The sequence below is a fragment of the Carcharodon carcharias genome, chromosome 22 (assembly GCF_017639515.1).
Source record: "Carcharodon carcharias isolate sCarCar2 chromosome 22, sCarCar2.pri, whole genome shotgun sequence".
In the NCBI taxonomy this organism is placed as follows: Eukaryota; Metazoa; Chordata; class Chondrichthyes; order Lamniformes; family Lamnidae; genus Carcharodon; species Carcharodon carcharias.
The window spans coordinates 55,131,746-55,145,395 of NC_054488.1; the positions used below are offsets into that span (position 1 = coordinate 55,131,746).

General features: G+C 39.6%; 1 protein-coding gene across 3 annotated transcripts in view; it reads left to right on the plus strand.

Moving 5' to 3' along the window:
• aspscr1 (ASPSCR1 tether for SLC2A4, UBX domain containing) overlaps window positions 1–13,650 on the plus strand; it is a 205,092-nt gene that overhangs the window by 171,962 nt on the left and 19,480 nt on the right. For all 3 annotated transcript variants that reach the window (XM_041217161.1, XM_041217159.1, XM_041217160.1), the window contains one exon: window positions 10,680–10,731. In XM_041217161.1, coding sequence (XP_041073095.1) covers window positions 10,680–10,731 — 52 coding nt within the window. The remainder of the gene's footprint in view (window positions 1–10,679; window positions 10,732–13,650) is intronic.

Genomic DNA, 13,650 nt, shown 5'->3' on the forward strand with positions numbered 1-13,650 from the left:
AATGAAAAGCACATACTTTAGGTGTGGGTGAGAACATCAAGAGTTTGACATCGCCCTGCAGTTATTTACAAAAAAATAGTGCGATGCTGACTAAAGTAAGTGGTATGGAAGGATGCAGAGTGGGGGTGTCATTATATTTGTTGTGCTAATTTAAAGTAAAATCAATGGATCTTATTCATGCTGGAAGTATTCTTTACCATTTAGTGTTTTTTTTCTCTAAACCTGGTGTCTAGCGACTGCTACTTTGTTTGATCTTTGAGCCATGGCATGAGCAAAGATAGCTCATGCAAGTGGTTTTAATTACAAACAGCCTAAATCTATAAGCATCAAATGCAGAAGAAAGGAAGAAACCCTTTGCCACATTCAGAGCATTACCTTTTCAAGAGATCTTTCATTTAGCACTGAAGGATTTACTAGATATTTGAAAACTGGATTGATTAGATAAATTACTACAGCCATCACCAGTGTAAGCAACATATTTTAACCCTTTCAGAACCACATTAATATTACTGGACCGAAGTAAAATCAGATTAATATTCCCTTGTCAGTATCATTTCCAATATATTTTTAAATTCTACACTACACCAGGATTAGAGGCTGCACAGTTTGTAATGGCAAAAAATGTTCCGGCTTTGAAATCTGCAAAGTGTGTTCAATAACTAACAGGTAGAAATGCAGCTCCTGAGCAAGGAACAGCAAATCCAGTTTGTTCAGAAAAGCAAATCAATGGGCAGAAGCTACAAGATGGCACAATTAGAAGATTCAGTTGTCCTAAACACTACCTTATGTAAATGTAGTGTTACTTTTAATTATGTCATGCCTATTTTTATAATATAACTAACTATAAGTTATCTTTGTGCTGTTTTCTACTTTTCTAAACACCTAGTGATCTTTTGGCAGAGACCAGGGATTGATGATAATGAGAGGATGTTAATGATTTATATATGAATTATAATTTATGGAGCATCTCGTTATTTTCAATGACTTTCAAGATTACTCATTATTTTCTGTGTCTGTATAATGCTACGGTGCATGCAAGGCATTGAATTGCTATACATTTATCCAATAACAATTGCTGTTGCTTCAGCTTAAGCCGAGCGGTATCACTTCAATTCGCTTTGAGTCAGATAGAACCCCACAGAAAAGTTATGACGCAGAAAGGGGCCATTCAGCCCATCGTGTCTGCGCAGGCCAAAGAAGAGGTAAAAAAAAGTAATAAGCCGTTCATTTTAATCTCACTTTCCAACACCTGGTCTGTAGCCCTGCAGGTTACAGCACTTCAGGTGCAGATCAAGGTACCTTTTAAATGAGTTGAGCATTTCCGCCTCAGTCACCCATTTGGGCTGTGAATTCCAGGCGCTCTCCGCCCTCTGGGTGAAAAGGTTTTTCCTCATGCCCCCTCTAATCCTTCCACCAGTCACCTTAAATCTATGCCCCTTAGTAATTGACCCCTCAGCTAGGGGAAATAAGCCTTTCCTGTCTACCCTATCTAGGCCCCTCATAACTTTGTACATCTCAATTAGGTCACCCCTCAGCCTCCTCTGTATACTAAATTCCAGCTGTGGCCTAACCAGCGTTTTATATGGTTCCATCATTATATCCCTGCTGTCGTATTCAGTAACTCATTCAGTAAAGGAAAGCATTCCATATGCTTTCTTTACCACCTTGTCTACCTGTCCTGTCACCTTCAGGGACCTATGGACATGCACTTTAAGTTCTCTCATGTCCTTAACCCCTCTCAATATCCTCCTGTTTATTTTTTTCCCTTGCTTTGTTTGCCCTCCCCAAATGCATTACCTCACACTTTTCCGGATTGAATTCCATTGGCCACTTTCCTGCCCACTCAGCCAAACCATTGATGTCATTCTGGAGACAGCAGCTGTCCTCTTCACCATCAACTACACAGCCAATTTTTGTGTCATCTACAAATTTCTCAATCATGCCTCCCACATTTAAGTCCAAATCATTAATATATACAACAAACAGCAAGGGCCCCAACAATGAGCCCTGCTTTCCATTCACAAAAATATCTGTTGACCATTACCCTTTGTTTCCTGTCACTGAGACAATGTTGGATCCAACTCACTACCTTTCCCTGTATCCCATGGAATCTCACTTTTCTGACCAGTCTGCCATGTGGGACCTTGTCAGATGCTTTACTAAAATCCATGTAGAGAACACTCACTGCACTACTCTTATCAATTCACCTTGTTACTTCCTCAAAAAATTTGATTAAGTTAGTAAGACACGATCAACCCCTAACAAAATAATGCTGACTATTCCTGATCAATCCGTACCTTTCTAAGTGTCAGATTATCCTGCCTCTCAGAATTGATTCCAATAATTTGCCCACCGCCATAGTCAGACTAACTGGCCCATAATCTTCTGGCCTATCCCTCACACTCTTTTTAAATAATGGTACAACGTTTACAGACCTCCAATCCGCTGGTACCTTGCCTCATCTAGTGACATTTGGAAAATGATCGTCAGAGCATCTGCTATTTCCTCCCTGGCTTCCTTTAACAGCCGGGGATACAATCCATCTGACTCTGGTGACTTATCTACCTTCAAGGATGTCAGTCCCTGCAGTACTTCCTTTCTCATTATGCTTATTGTATCTAATGTTTCACACTCCTCTTTCACTAGAATGTCTGCATCATCCCTCTCCTTTGTGAAGACAGAGAAAAAGTGCGAATTGAGAACCCTGCCCGTATCAATGCACAAGTTACCTTGTACATTTCTGACAGGCCCTACCCTTTACTTGGTTATTCTCTTCTCTTAATGCACTGGTAAAATATCTTTGGCTTTTCTTTGATTTACCTGCCAATATTTTTTCGTATCCTCTTTTTGCTTTCCCAATTTCCTTTTTTCCTTCATCCCCGTACTTTCTATGTTCCTCTAGGCCTTCTACAGTATTAAGCTTTGTGTGACTGTCATAAGCTTTTGTTTTCTGCTTTATCTTTCCATGGAATTAGTTCCTTATTTAATAGCATACAGGTTCGTTATTTCAACATCATGGCATATAATTCCTTCTAGGCACATTTAAACTCCTATCTTTGAGCCATTTTATCATGGCATGGTGCTGATCTGTCAACACTATTTCCCAATACTCATTTTTATTGCTTTCCTCTACTAACAATTATTTTATGCCATGAGAACCTGGTTTTGTGCGGAGTTACAATTCTGCTTAGCTTGCCTCCTGTGTTTCCAGATTTCTTTGATGAGTAAAGTAATTTGCTTTTTGCATTACAAAGACTTTTTAAAAAACATTTAAGCACAGGGGTGTGTCTTTGAGTTTAGACGATAGTGGTAAATGGCTCAAGCTTTGTTTTGGTTCGTAAGCTCATGAATTCAATAAGTTGTTCTTTTGTAAGATGCCTTTAGATATTTATTGTCATTTATGGCATTATCCTTAACCTCTAAAAGATTATGATCTCAGTTGAACAGCAAACCCTCTTATTTATTCAGGACTATAACTGAATTGAATTTGAGTGTTTGCGCTATTCCTCAAATGACATGCGTTTGCTGTGTGAAATTATTCTCAATTTGTATGGTTACTTTATGTCAGCCCCTGGACGATGGGGTTACTAGCTGATAATTGATCTCAGTAAATTGTCTTCAGGAGTTGAGTCAAGTTTTTCTTCAAGGTCTGCCTACATGAGGAAACTCAGTTTTGCTGCTGTTTCATGCCATATATGTTAGCTACTTTCGTCAAAGTTGCGGTCAATTCTCCAGCACAACTTGACTTTGCATAGTTGGTGGCCTATTTGTTACTGAGTCCCACACTGGGAGTTTGAACTTAGTTATCATTGTTGATGGTGCTTGCCTTTAGACGAGGTGCTAAGTTAATGCCCTGTCTGCTTATTGTGCTGTTTTCAAGTGCTGCAGCATTATTTGAAGAGCAGGAAGTTCTCCTGATGTTTTGGCAAATATTTGTCTGTCAACCAATCACAGCAAAAACAGCCAGTACAAGTTCAAAGCACTTTGGTGTTCTTGGAGCTCTTCTAGGAGTTTCCGAGAGATCTGATACAATAAAAACAAGTCCTCCTTTTATCAGACTGACTTCTACCTCTTTAAGCATCACAAAAAAATGAACAACACAGTCCACCTCTGTTAATTCAGAGTTATTTTTTGTTCTACTCAACAAAAAAAAAAGGCAATTTCACTAAGAGCATAGGAAATGTCTTTGTTCGATTTTAGTTCGTATTAAGCAACTTCAAATTAAGAAAAGTAGACTACTTCTGTGTGGCAAATAGAGACAGATTTGCCTTCAGTATCAGCGAAAATTAAAGTTTTATTTTCAATACATTTACATTCAGAGTTTTTGTGTGGTGTCATTTTTAATAGGATTTGAAGATAAAACAATACTCTGCTGTCATTTTGTACAGCAGTTTTGCGAAGTGGAAAAGCAAAATTTATCACTTGGTTTGGACTTTAGACTAACACCTGCTAGATTAATTGTTGTTCTCCGAAAGTAACCGAATCCCTTGTGTACGTGTATCTGTGAAACAGAGGTGGGATAATGGCCAAGCCAGTGTGTTGCACAACACACTTCCTCCGGACATGGCAACACGTGGAATGATTGCGTGCCGTGTCACTGTAGTTATTCTGCTGTTTTTGGTAGTCCCCAACCACACAAAGAAAAAATCTTATATAAAAAAATACAGCAATTGAAAATAGCAACCTCCCATGGCTGAATAATTATAAACTCATACATGCACAAATATGACTTATATATCCATACGTGTCTTGTAAGACAAAGTATGTCGTTATTTCCTAAGGAACAGGATGTGATGTACTGAATGATACTGTCAAATAGTAACAGTGAGCTGTAGTGAAAGGGTTTATTATAATATTCATCCCATTCTGTTTTGTTGCTTATTGTAATTTATGAAAGGATCAAGGCTGCCTAGAACTGTAGAAGTGACCACCTGGATGCTTTTGATCATTTGAAATTTAATGCAGTATATTCCCCATTAATCCTTATGAGACCTGCAGCAACGCTTATCCACAGTAATAGACATCCATCCCCCCCACCCCCACTGACCTACTACCCGGAGAATCCTGTGAATTCCGAGCTATCCACTTTTCAAATTTTCTATAACATACTGTGTATGAATAATGAATATTCAGGTTAGTCAATCAGGGTTCAGTCAAACTGCTGTATGTAACTTCTAATCTGGTGGCTGAAGGGAACTAATGAAGAAAATATCCTTGGCCTGAGATGTTTTACAATAGTCCAGTTCTCTCTCAATGTAGAAGTTGCCACAGATTTATTGATGTCAGTAGTGTTAATGCCTCATGTTAGGACCTATGATTATGCTGGTGAGGGGGACTTTGTGATATATCAATACTAATAATTGCATTGAGCTTGGCTTGCAGGATGAATTTGCAGAATGGCAGGGCTGAGAGATGTTAGGTCATATGGGATGTCTGAGTGAGAATGGAAGAAGGTTTAACAATCGAATGATCGTTCACACTCTGCTTACTGAAGTTACTGGCACTGAGCCTGACAAGAAATTACAGCAGAATTGAATTTGTAATAACTGTGTATATGTACACACAAGACGACAACTTCTAGGACTCTGGAGTTTGAAGTGGGGTGTTAGCTTGAGCCATTGTGATGAATAGCTTGTAGCTAGCTTACTCTGGGGAGCACAATTGCTGCCATGGCTATTCTGGACTCTGGGAAACCACTTGCTTCTCATGGGCTCCTTGTCCCTCAGTTTTCTATTCCCTGGTGAGTGTCCGAGGATCATGTGGTGCAGGTTAAAATCACATTTTTGGCTCTCCAGGAACCACAGTGATTATGGTAACATTTTTCTTTCTTGTCTTCACCTGGAAAGGGGGCAGTTATATGCTCTTGCCCTTACATTCTTTATGCCTAACAACTCTACACCTAGAGTTTGTTGCAACTGTGAGATTCTATGAGATGGTTATGTTTTAAATAAAATGGAGCAATAGAGGGGGGCATCTGATCTCTTACTAGTTTTGCCTGACAATAAGCCTATGTGACTTGGTTGCCAGGGGGAACCAGGGACCCAGGTCAAGTCCTATTGAAACCCAAGTGCCAGCTTTCACATCTGGACATGTTAAGGAGCAGTTCATTTTGTTGTGTGGAGACTTACTGACTCAGATACTCTGGACAGAGAAAATGATAGTGTGTCCTGGAGAGTGGGAGAGATAGAGAAGCAGTAGCTGCTGTGAACAGCAGGAAATGAAGGCTGATCTCTGTTAGCCACCAGGCAGAATGCTTGTGGAACTTGTCCTCTGGCTGAAGAGGCAGTACTTGTAGAGATTTAAGGACACTCAAAGATTTGCCCTGGCATGGTTGGCAGAAGGAGTCGCCAGAGTAGGCCTTGCTGCTAGAAGTTTTTTGGGGATTCCCAAAAGACTGAGGGAAACAATGAACACTGGGTGTTACATCTCAGCGAAAAGGAGAGAAGAGAGGATGGAAGTAATTTTGGATTGGTTCTTGTAAAGTACAATTTTGCAGATAGTACAGTGTAATGTATAAATGTAGCATGGGCTTTGGATCATGTTAGGAGGTTAAGGGAAGGAATATCTTTTCTCTAATTTAGTGTTGTCTACTAAGTAATGTTTAGTTGATGTTGGGGTAGCCCCACCAATCAGAGTCCACTTGCCAACCAATCAGCACTTTCTTCTCATACAGTATAAATATGTTGTTTCCCCGACATTAGTATTTTCTTGTGAATTGTCCTGGTGAGTGCAAGGCAAAAAAATCTTTGACAAAAAATGTCTCTTTTTTTCAGTAATACTCAAGTTCTGTGCTACCAAACAACTATTTGTATACCTAATAGACATGTAGTTGTTTTAAAATAGAGGGTTTTTTTCTGATTGTATGTAAGGATGATTGGTCATCAGCAGTGACACAGGGGAGAGAGACAATGTAAAGCAGACTTTGTATGTTGATTTACTTTAAAACCACGTTTTACAAAAACAAAGTTAAGGAGGAATTGAAATAAAGTCCAAGTAAAGCATACTTTTTGTACGAAGTTCATGTCTTTGAGAATCTCAAAATGTAGGGTGACGGGAGCAATGCCAAGTTACGTCTGTCGGCTGACTCTAAACAATGCAGTATTATTGATTGGGACAGTAGCTGATGTGCCAGAATTATCGTGTTTTTAGAGCCTCATGCTGTACTGCTTTAGTGTGCCAAATGGGCAGAAAACAAATGCGTGGGAACTAATTGACAGGAAATATCCTTTAATGAGAGGGTTAGCAATCGAGATTCTGATTGCTACCTGTTGGTTTGTAGCATTTATCTAGGGACTTTTAGTGTTGCTTATAATTTGTAAAAATATATTTCAAACATTGCCAATTACCCTGTTTCATATAGAGTTTTATTGCTATATTTTAAGTTGCAGTGCAGGAGGAATTGGACGATTGCCAGATCCAAAATCAGACTGTGTAAGATAAATGTTTATTAAAAATGTAATAGCAGGATATGGTTTAATTTAGAATGAATCGTGACATCTGGCTCATTGAAGAAACAAGCGAAGAAACACAACCTCTCTTTCCCCTAACACCACTCAAACCCCAACCCCCATTGATTAATTCTTGCATTCTTATGCTTCAGATTCCAAAGCTTCAGATGATGATGATAACCAACATATAATAACCTAAACATGCGAAGCAAGAGGAAGTCAAATGATTTGTTATATTTAAGGAGGAAGTTAATGTATGCTACGCTGACACGAATGAATAATTTGTCTATGATTCAGTAGCAAGGATGCTGTGGAATGTTGCCTGTAAGAATGTCATGTGTTTGACACAACCTGTAACAAGAGTTAAAGCCACAGGATTTTTTCCCCTGATGATTTTAATAAAAAGAAATTGAACTTTGAAGTTGAAATGCTGCAGAGGATCCTTGTATAGCATCCTTGGTTACAACTAACCAGGACCCAACTGCTTTTTGAGAATCCTCAAGATTCATGTTTCAATTACAGTAACTCCTTGCCTAGGAGGTGTTGACGTAGTGGTATTGTCACTGAACCAATAATCCAGAAACCAGGGTAATGCTCTTGGGACCCCGATTCTAATCTCACCACAGCAGATGGTGAAATCTGGAATTAAAAATCTAAATGATTACCATGAAACCATTGACAATTGTTGTAAAAACCCACCTGGTTCACTAATGTCATTTAGGGAAGTAAATCTGCTGTCTTTACTTGGTCTGGCCTACATGTGACTGTAGACCCACAATGTGGTTGACTCCTAAATGCCCATACACTCAAGTGTCACTTCATTCTCAAGGGCCTAGCCAGCAGCTCCCCCATCCCATGAATGAATAAAAAAAAATGTTGACTCACTTAATGTTGTTTTGCTTTAATGTCATTACTAAAGTAGTCACAATATATCGTTTGCCACAAACTTCCTGTTCTGTGGCCTGCATGTGGCCCAGTGCTTCCCCCCTCGCCCTCAATGCTGAAGTCCCTCTTTCTCCCAGCTCCTGTTTCCACCCTTGATTCTTTCATTTAAAGTACATTGTGTCTGTTGCCACCACTGGGGACTTCTTCAGCTGCTCCTCTTCTCGCTCCCATTCCTGCTCTGAGCTCGTGGCTGAAATCCTGGGACTTCAGTTACTACCTGCACTGACCAACGCCTGCCACTAGATGGAATCCGGTCAATCCAAAACCAGGTGACTGGATTGTAATGTTTTTCTACATTTATTTACACTTGCAGTATACTGTACTTGTATATTTTTTAATCTATTTTATTTTAAAGATTATTTCATTAATGAATGTAGGGTTTTAGGAATATACAGCATTTCAACTTATAATGTTTTAGTCTTTTTCTGCTGAGACAGGTCCTAAAGTATCTAACCATACAGTATTTCTTTTATATTTAGCAATTTATTTTATTTTGTAAGGAATGCACAGTAGTGTGCAGTACAGTATTTTAACCTGTACATCGGTTTTTCTGAGCGAGAAACGTCCAAAGGAACTTAACCCTAGTTTTAACATTGATTCCTATGGGAACCTATGATTCACTTAAAGGCGCGATTTTCAGGAATTCAACTGCAACTTTTACTGTACCACTGTCCCTATCCCCTCCCCTGCCGAACAAACTGAGATGGTTCATGATTTATTAATAGATCTGTATTACACCTTCCTTTTCTTCACTCAAAAGCAAATCAATCAGTTATTCGAGCTGAATAACATGAAGAGGAACCAGCAAATAGGCATTCTAGTGATACCTTATGTTGAGTTTAATAGATATATACAAAGAGTTGCAGTAAATCCATTTGTCTGGATCCTACAAATAGGGTACATGGGCCAGATGTGAGCAGCCAACACAGTATTTGATCATGTCTGTTCAGTGTCTTCAGGTTATATCATTCTTAAAGTAATATAGGTAGAGGTTGTAAATCTAAAATCAGTAGGCTAGTTCAGGTGAATGGTATTTGTTTGGAATTGCCTGAATAATACTTGCATTTATATAATGTCTTCTTACATTGAAATATCTCAAAGTGAGTTCTACAGGAAATACAGAACACACTGACTTCAATAAGCAAACCTTGCTAATGCATTGCACCAGTAACATCTCTCAAATGCCAGTGAGGTGAATGACCAGTTGATCTTTTTGGTAGTATTGGCTGTTAATTCCACGCTTGCATAGTTCTACCACGTTGAGTACAAAGACTTGTTGTAGAGAATGTTGGTCTTTATCCCTGAATTTGCTTGTGACCACTCCAGAGTTTTGGGCATGTAATCTAGGTTGGCAGTATTGAGGGAATGCTGCCTTGTCAGACGTGTCATTATTTATATAAGATGTCGAAACGAGTAGGGTTATCAGCCCTCTAGGAATTGAAGATCAATCTCCAGGACACTGCTGTGTGCTGTCCAGAAGAAATATTGTAGGGACATTAAAAAATATATATTTTTTAAATTTTCTTTGAACATTCCTCTTTACCATTTAGAGGGGGGGAAAGGGCTGTTTGGCTGACAATGAAGCATCATCCAATTGGCTAATGAGTCTTTTTGCTTTCCAAGTGATGCAGGAAGGCAGTATGTCACAAGGATGGATGTGTTGGCCAACTAATGGCGGGAGTGTGGGGGGCAAGTATGTGCTGAACTTCCTGGAATATGTTTAATCACAGTCGGCAACCCTAAAACCTGGCCCTGCCTACCTACTCAGGTAGATGTGAAGTATCTCATGACAGCATTTGAAAAAGAGCAAGGATTTCTCCCAGTGTCTAGCCCAACAGCATTGTAAATATAATATTTAGTCATTCAGTTGCTGTAGTTGCTTGTATACAAATTGGTTCCCACATATGCCTATTTAACAGTTGGTGCATTTTGTTAGTTGTAAAACACTTTAAGGTGCCCTGATGTGATGCGATTTAGGTGCAAGTTTCTTTTTCTTTCCTGAGTTATGTAAAATTTGAATACTTTCCCCTTTGGACTGTATATTTTTTCCATGTTCAATTTTGGCTTTGTTAGATGACAGTATTTTAGCATCTGTGGGCAGTCTTAGCAGTGATCTAAGAGTGTTACTGGCAGGTTTTGGTCATGAAAGAGAGAGTCTGTTCAGTATTTGATTCTGCTGTTTCATGGCTGATGCATTGGGTTGTTCAGTTTTAGCTAACTTCAGTGAGAACTTAATGACAGCCATCTGTAGAGATTCATCACTATTCTTTGTTCTTTTTGCTTCAGGCAAACTTGTTTCCTGCAGCGCTTGTCCACTTCGGTTCTGAAGTCAGAATGGGTGAGTAACATAATCCTACTTATTTTTATTTGCTTCGTTTAGCATTTCAGAGATTTTGTTTTACGCGTCTTTGCTGCCCCTCTAAGTATAATTTCTTCTGGATTGGGCCCCTATTGTTGTCCAACTGTTACCTTTTTTGGTGTCAGTAAAAGATTTATATAAAAGACAATGTGTTTTCTGTGTTTATCTGTTCTCCCCATCCTCACAGTCTCGAACTATTTGATGTCCAGCTTGAATTAACAGCATTGTATGAAAAAAGGCCATTGTATTCAGGCAGGTTCACTTACAGAACTGTTGATTGACCCACAAAATTCAATACGAATGTTCAAGCTCGATAAAATGAAACCATGATTAGTCCGCAGCTCTTTTGACATCACATTGGCAGCTTTCTAAAGAAAAGGTTTTATGCTGCTTTTATAGCATGCAGGACCATGGCAAGAGCTGCCAGTTCCCTCACAGCAAGTGGCAATCTGCAGGTAGGCTTGGCACATTCATTGAAGTCAGCTTCCAAGAAGATCCAGTTCAAAAATAATAGTCTTCCCAGCTGCCAGGGTTAGCAGCTCCTAGCACGTTTACTTTCAGATTTCAACTGACTGCGCAAGTCTGGGAAGTGATGCTGCTATGTCACATAGGTAAAATGCTGCTTCTGATGTATTATAGACTTTTGCCTGGGTTGTGTTAAGTGAGCCCTAAGGTTAAAAAATGCATTGCTACCTTCGTCTTGTGGTGATGTCCCTTCTTCCTGGTAGAGTGTTACAAGCCTATGAACCAAAAGTTTCTGACAGCCATATGTACTTCCAGACATTTTTATATGCATAGTTAAGTTAAATTATACCTTTTATTTCCTATTTCCTATTGCAGATTCACCCTTGAAATTTCTGTCTTCAGAATGGTTGTAAAATACTTCCCATCACATGATGTCATTTTCAAGCATCAAAAAATCTTTTAAGCAGTGGCTGCTTTTTTTCCCAAATGTCTGAGTTAAATGGCAGACATGAAATATTAAGTCAGTCCTCTGGAGCCAGAGAAACAGGGGAGAGGGACAACATAGTAGAGACCTAATAAATCCCAATGTTTACATCAAGTAGAAAGTAACTTCGGCTGCTGTCCAGTCAGAGTAAGTTTCAGAAAAGTAGTTACAAGCTTGCATTTTCTGCTGGAATTGCCTGCCATCTGATTAGAATGAAGTGGCTGATGAATGCAGCATGTGTGGAATGGCCAGAAATTAGAGAAGGTGCAGAAAAGATTCACGAGAATGGTTCCAGGGAAGAGGAACTTCAGTTATGTAGAAAGATTGGAGATGTAGGGGCAGCTTTCCTTGGAGAAGAGAAGGTTGAGAGGAGTATTCGAAATCATGATGGGTCAAGACATAGTGTTATAGACACGAGAGAGAGGTAAACTGAACTTCCTTATCCTCTCACCATCTCTCTGTAAGCAGAGATGCTTATTGATAGGGTATTCAAGATCATGAGGGGTCTGGACAGAGTAGATAGGGAAAAACTGTTGGAAGGATCGAGAACCAAAGGGCACAGATTTAAGGTAGTTGGCAAAAGAAGCAACGGCGACATGAGGAAAAACACATCAAGTGGTTAGGATCTGGAATGCACTGCCTGAGAGTGTGGTGGAGGCAGATTCAATCGAGGCCTTTAAAAGGAAATTAGATTATTACCTGAGACGAAAAAATTTGCAGGGCTACGGAAAAAAGGGAGGTGAGTGACTGCAAATTACTGCCCCATCAACAGGATAATGCAGCGATATCGCTGTTGCATCTTGGACCTCATGAAGGATGTGCCCAATGGCTTTTCTCCTTAAACAATCAAAAGAAAGGGGTAGAGAAAGAAACCGATAGAGAAGAAAATAGTGCGCATTTGGTTAACATGAGAAAGAGTAATTGAAAGAAAAGAGTAGAGCAAAAGAAAAAAGTTGCAAAGGGAAAGTGAAAAAAACAATTAAAAAGAACAAGCAGAAATAACCCAGTTGTGCCTGGGAATTGTATTGGTCTTTAAGATGGTAACGAGTGAATAGGAGGGTATGTGTACAAAATGTGCAAACAATTAAGACATATGAAGTATAGTACCAGTGGCCCCATCCATCAAAATCTGAAACAGTGGGTACCCCATTATTTTCATTGGAAGGTAAGAATTGCTGGACAATAAAGTTCCATCTATTACCTTCTACCATTCTGATGATCACATGATGCAATGATAATGGAATTGTTGACAAATAATGGTAGTCAGTCTCTCAGTCTACAGCAGACCCAGAAATGATGCAAGGAAAACCTTAGTAGCGGTGGAGGAGAGTTCTGGGAACCATAGTTCAAAGTCACCCTTCTTCCCCCATGCATGCCACACCTACCACATAATGTTTCAAATTATTCTATAATGTATACTGTGAAGCGGGAGTGACTGTCCTTGATAATCAAGGCAGCAGTTGACAGAATGTGGTGTCAAGGAGACCTAGCAAAATTGAAGCCAATGGGAATCAAAGAGAAAACTCTCCACTGGTTGGAGTCATACCTAACATAAAGGATGTGACTTTTGAAGGCCAATCGTCTCAGCCCAATCACTGCAGGAGTTCCTCAGGGTAGTATCCTAGGCCCAACCATCTTCAGCTACTTCACCAATGACCTTCCCTCCATCATAAGGTCAGATGTGGGGATATCTGCATGCAGCAAGGCCTGGCCAGCATTCAGGCTTGAGCTGATAAGTGATGCATAACATTCGCGCCACACAAGTGCCAGGCAATGAACATCTCCAACAAGAGAGAATCTAGCCATCTCCCCATGACAGTCAATGGCATTACCATCACTGAATCTCCCACTATCAACATCCTGGGGGGGGTTTCCATTGATCAGAAACTGAACTGGACAAGCTATATAAATACTGTGTCTACAAGAGTGGATCGGAGGCTAGGAATCCT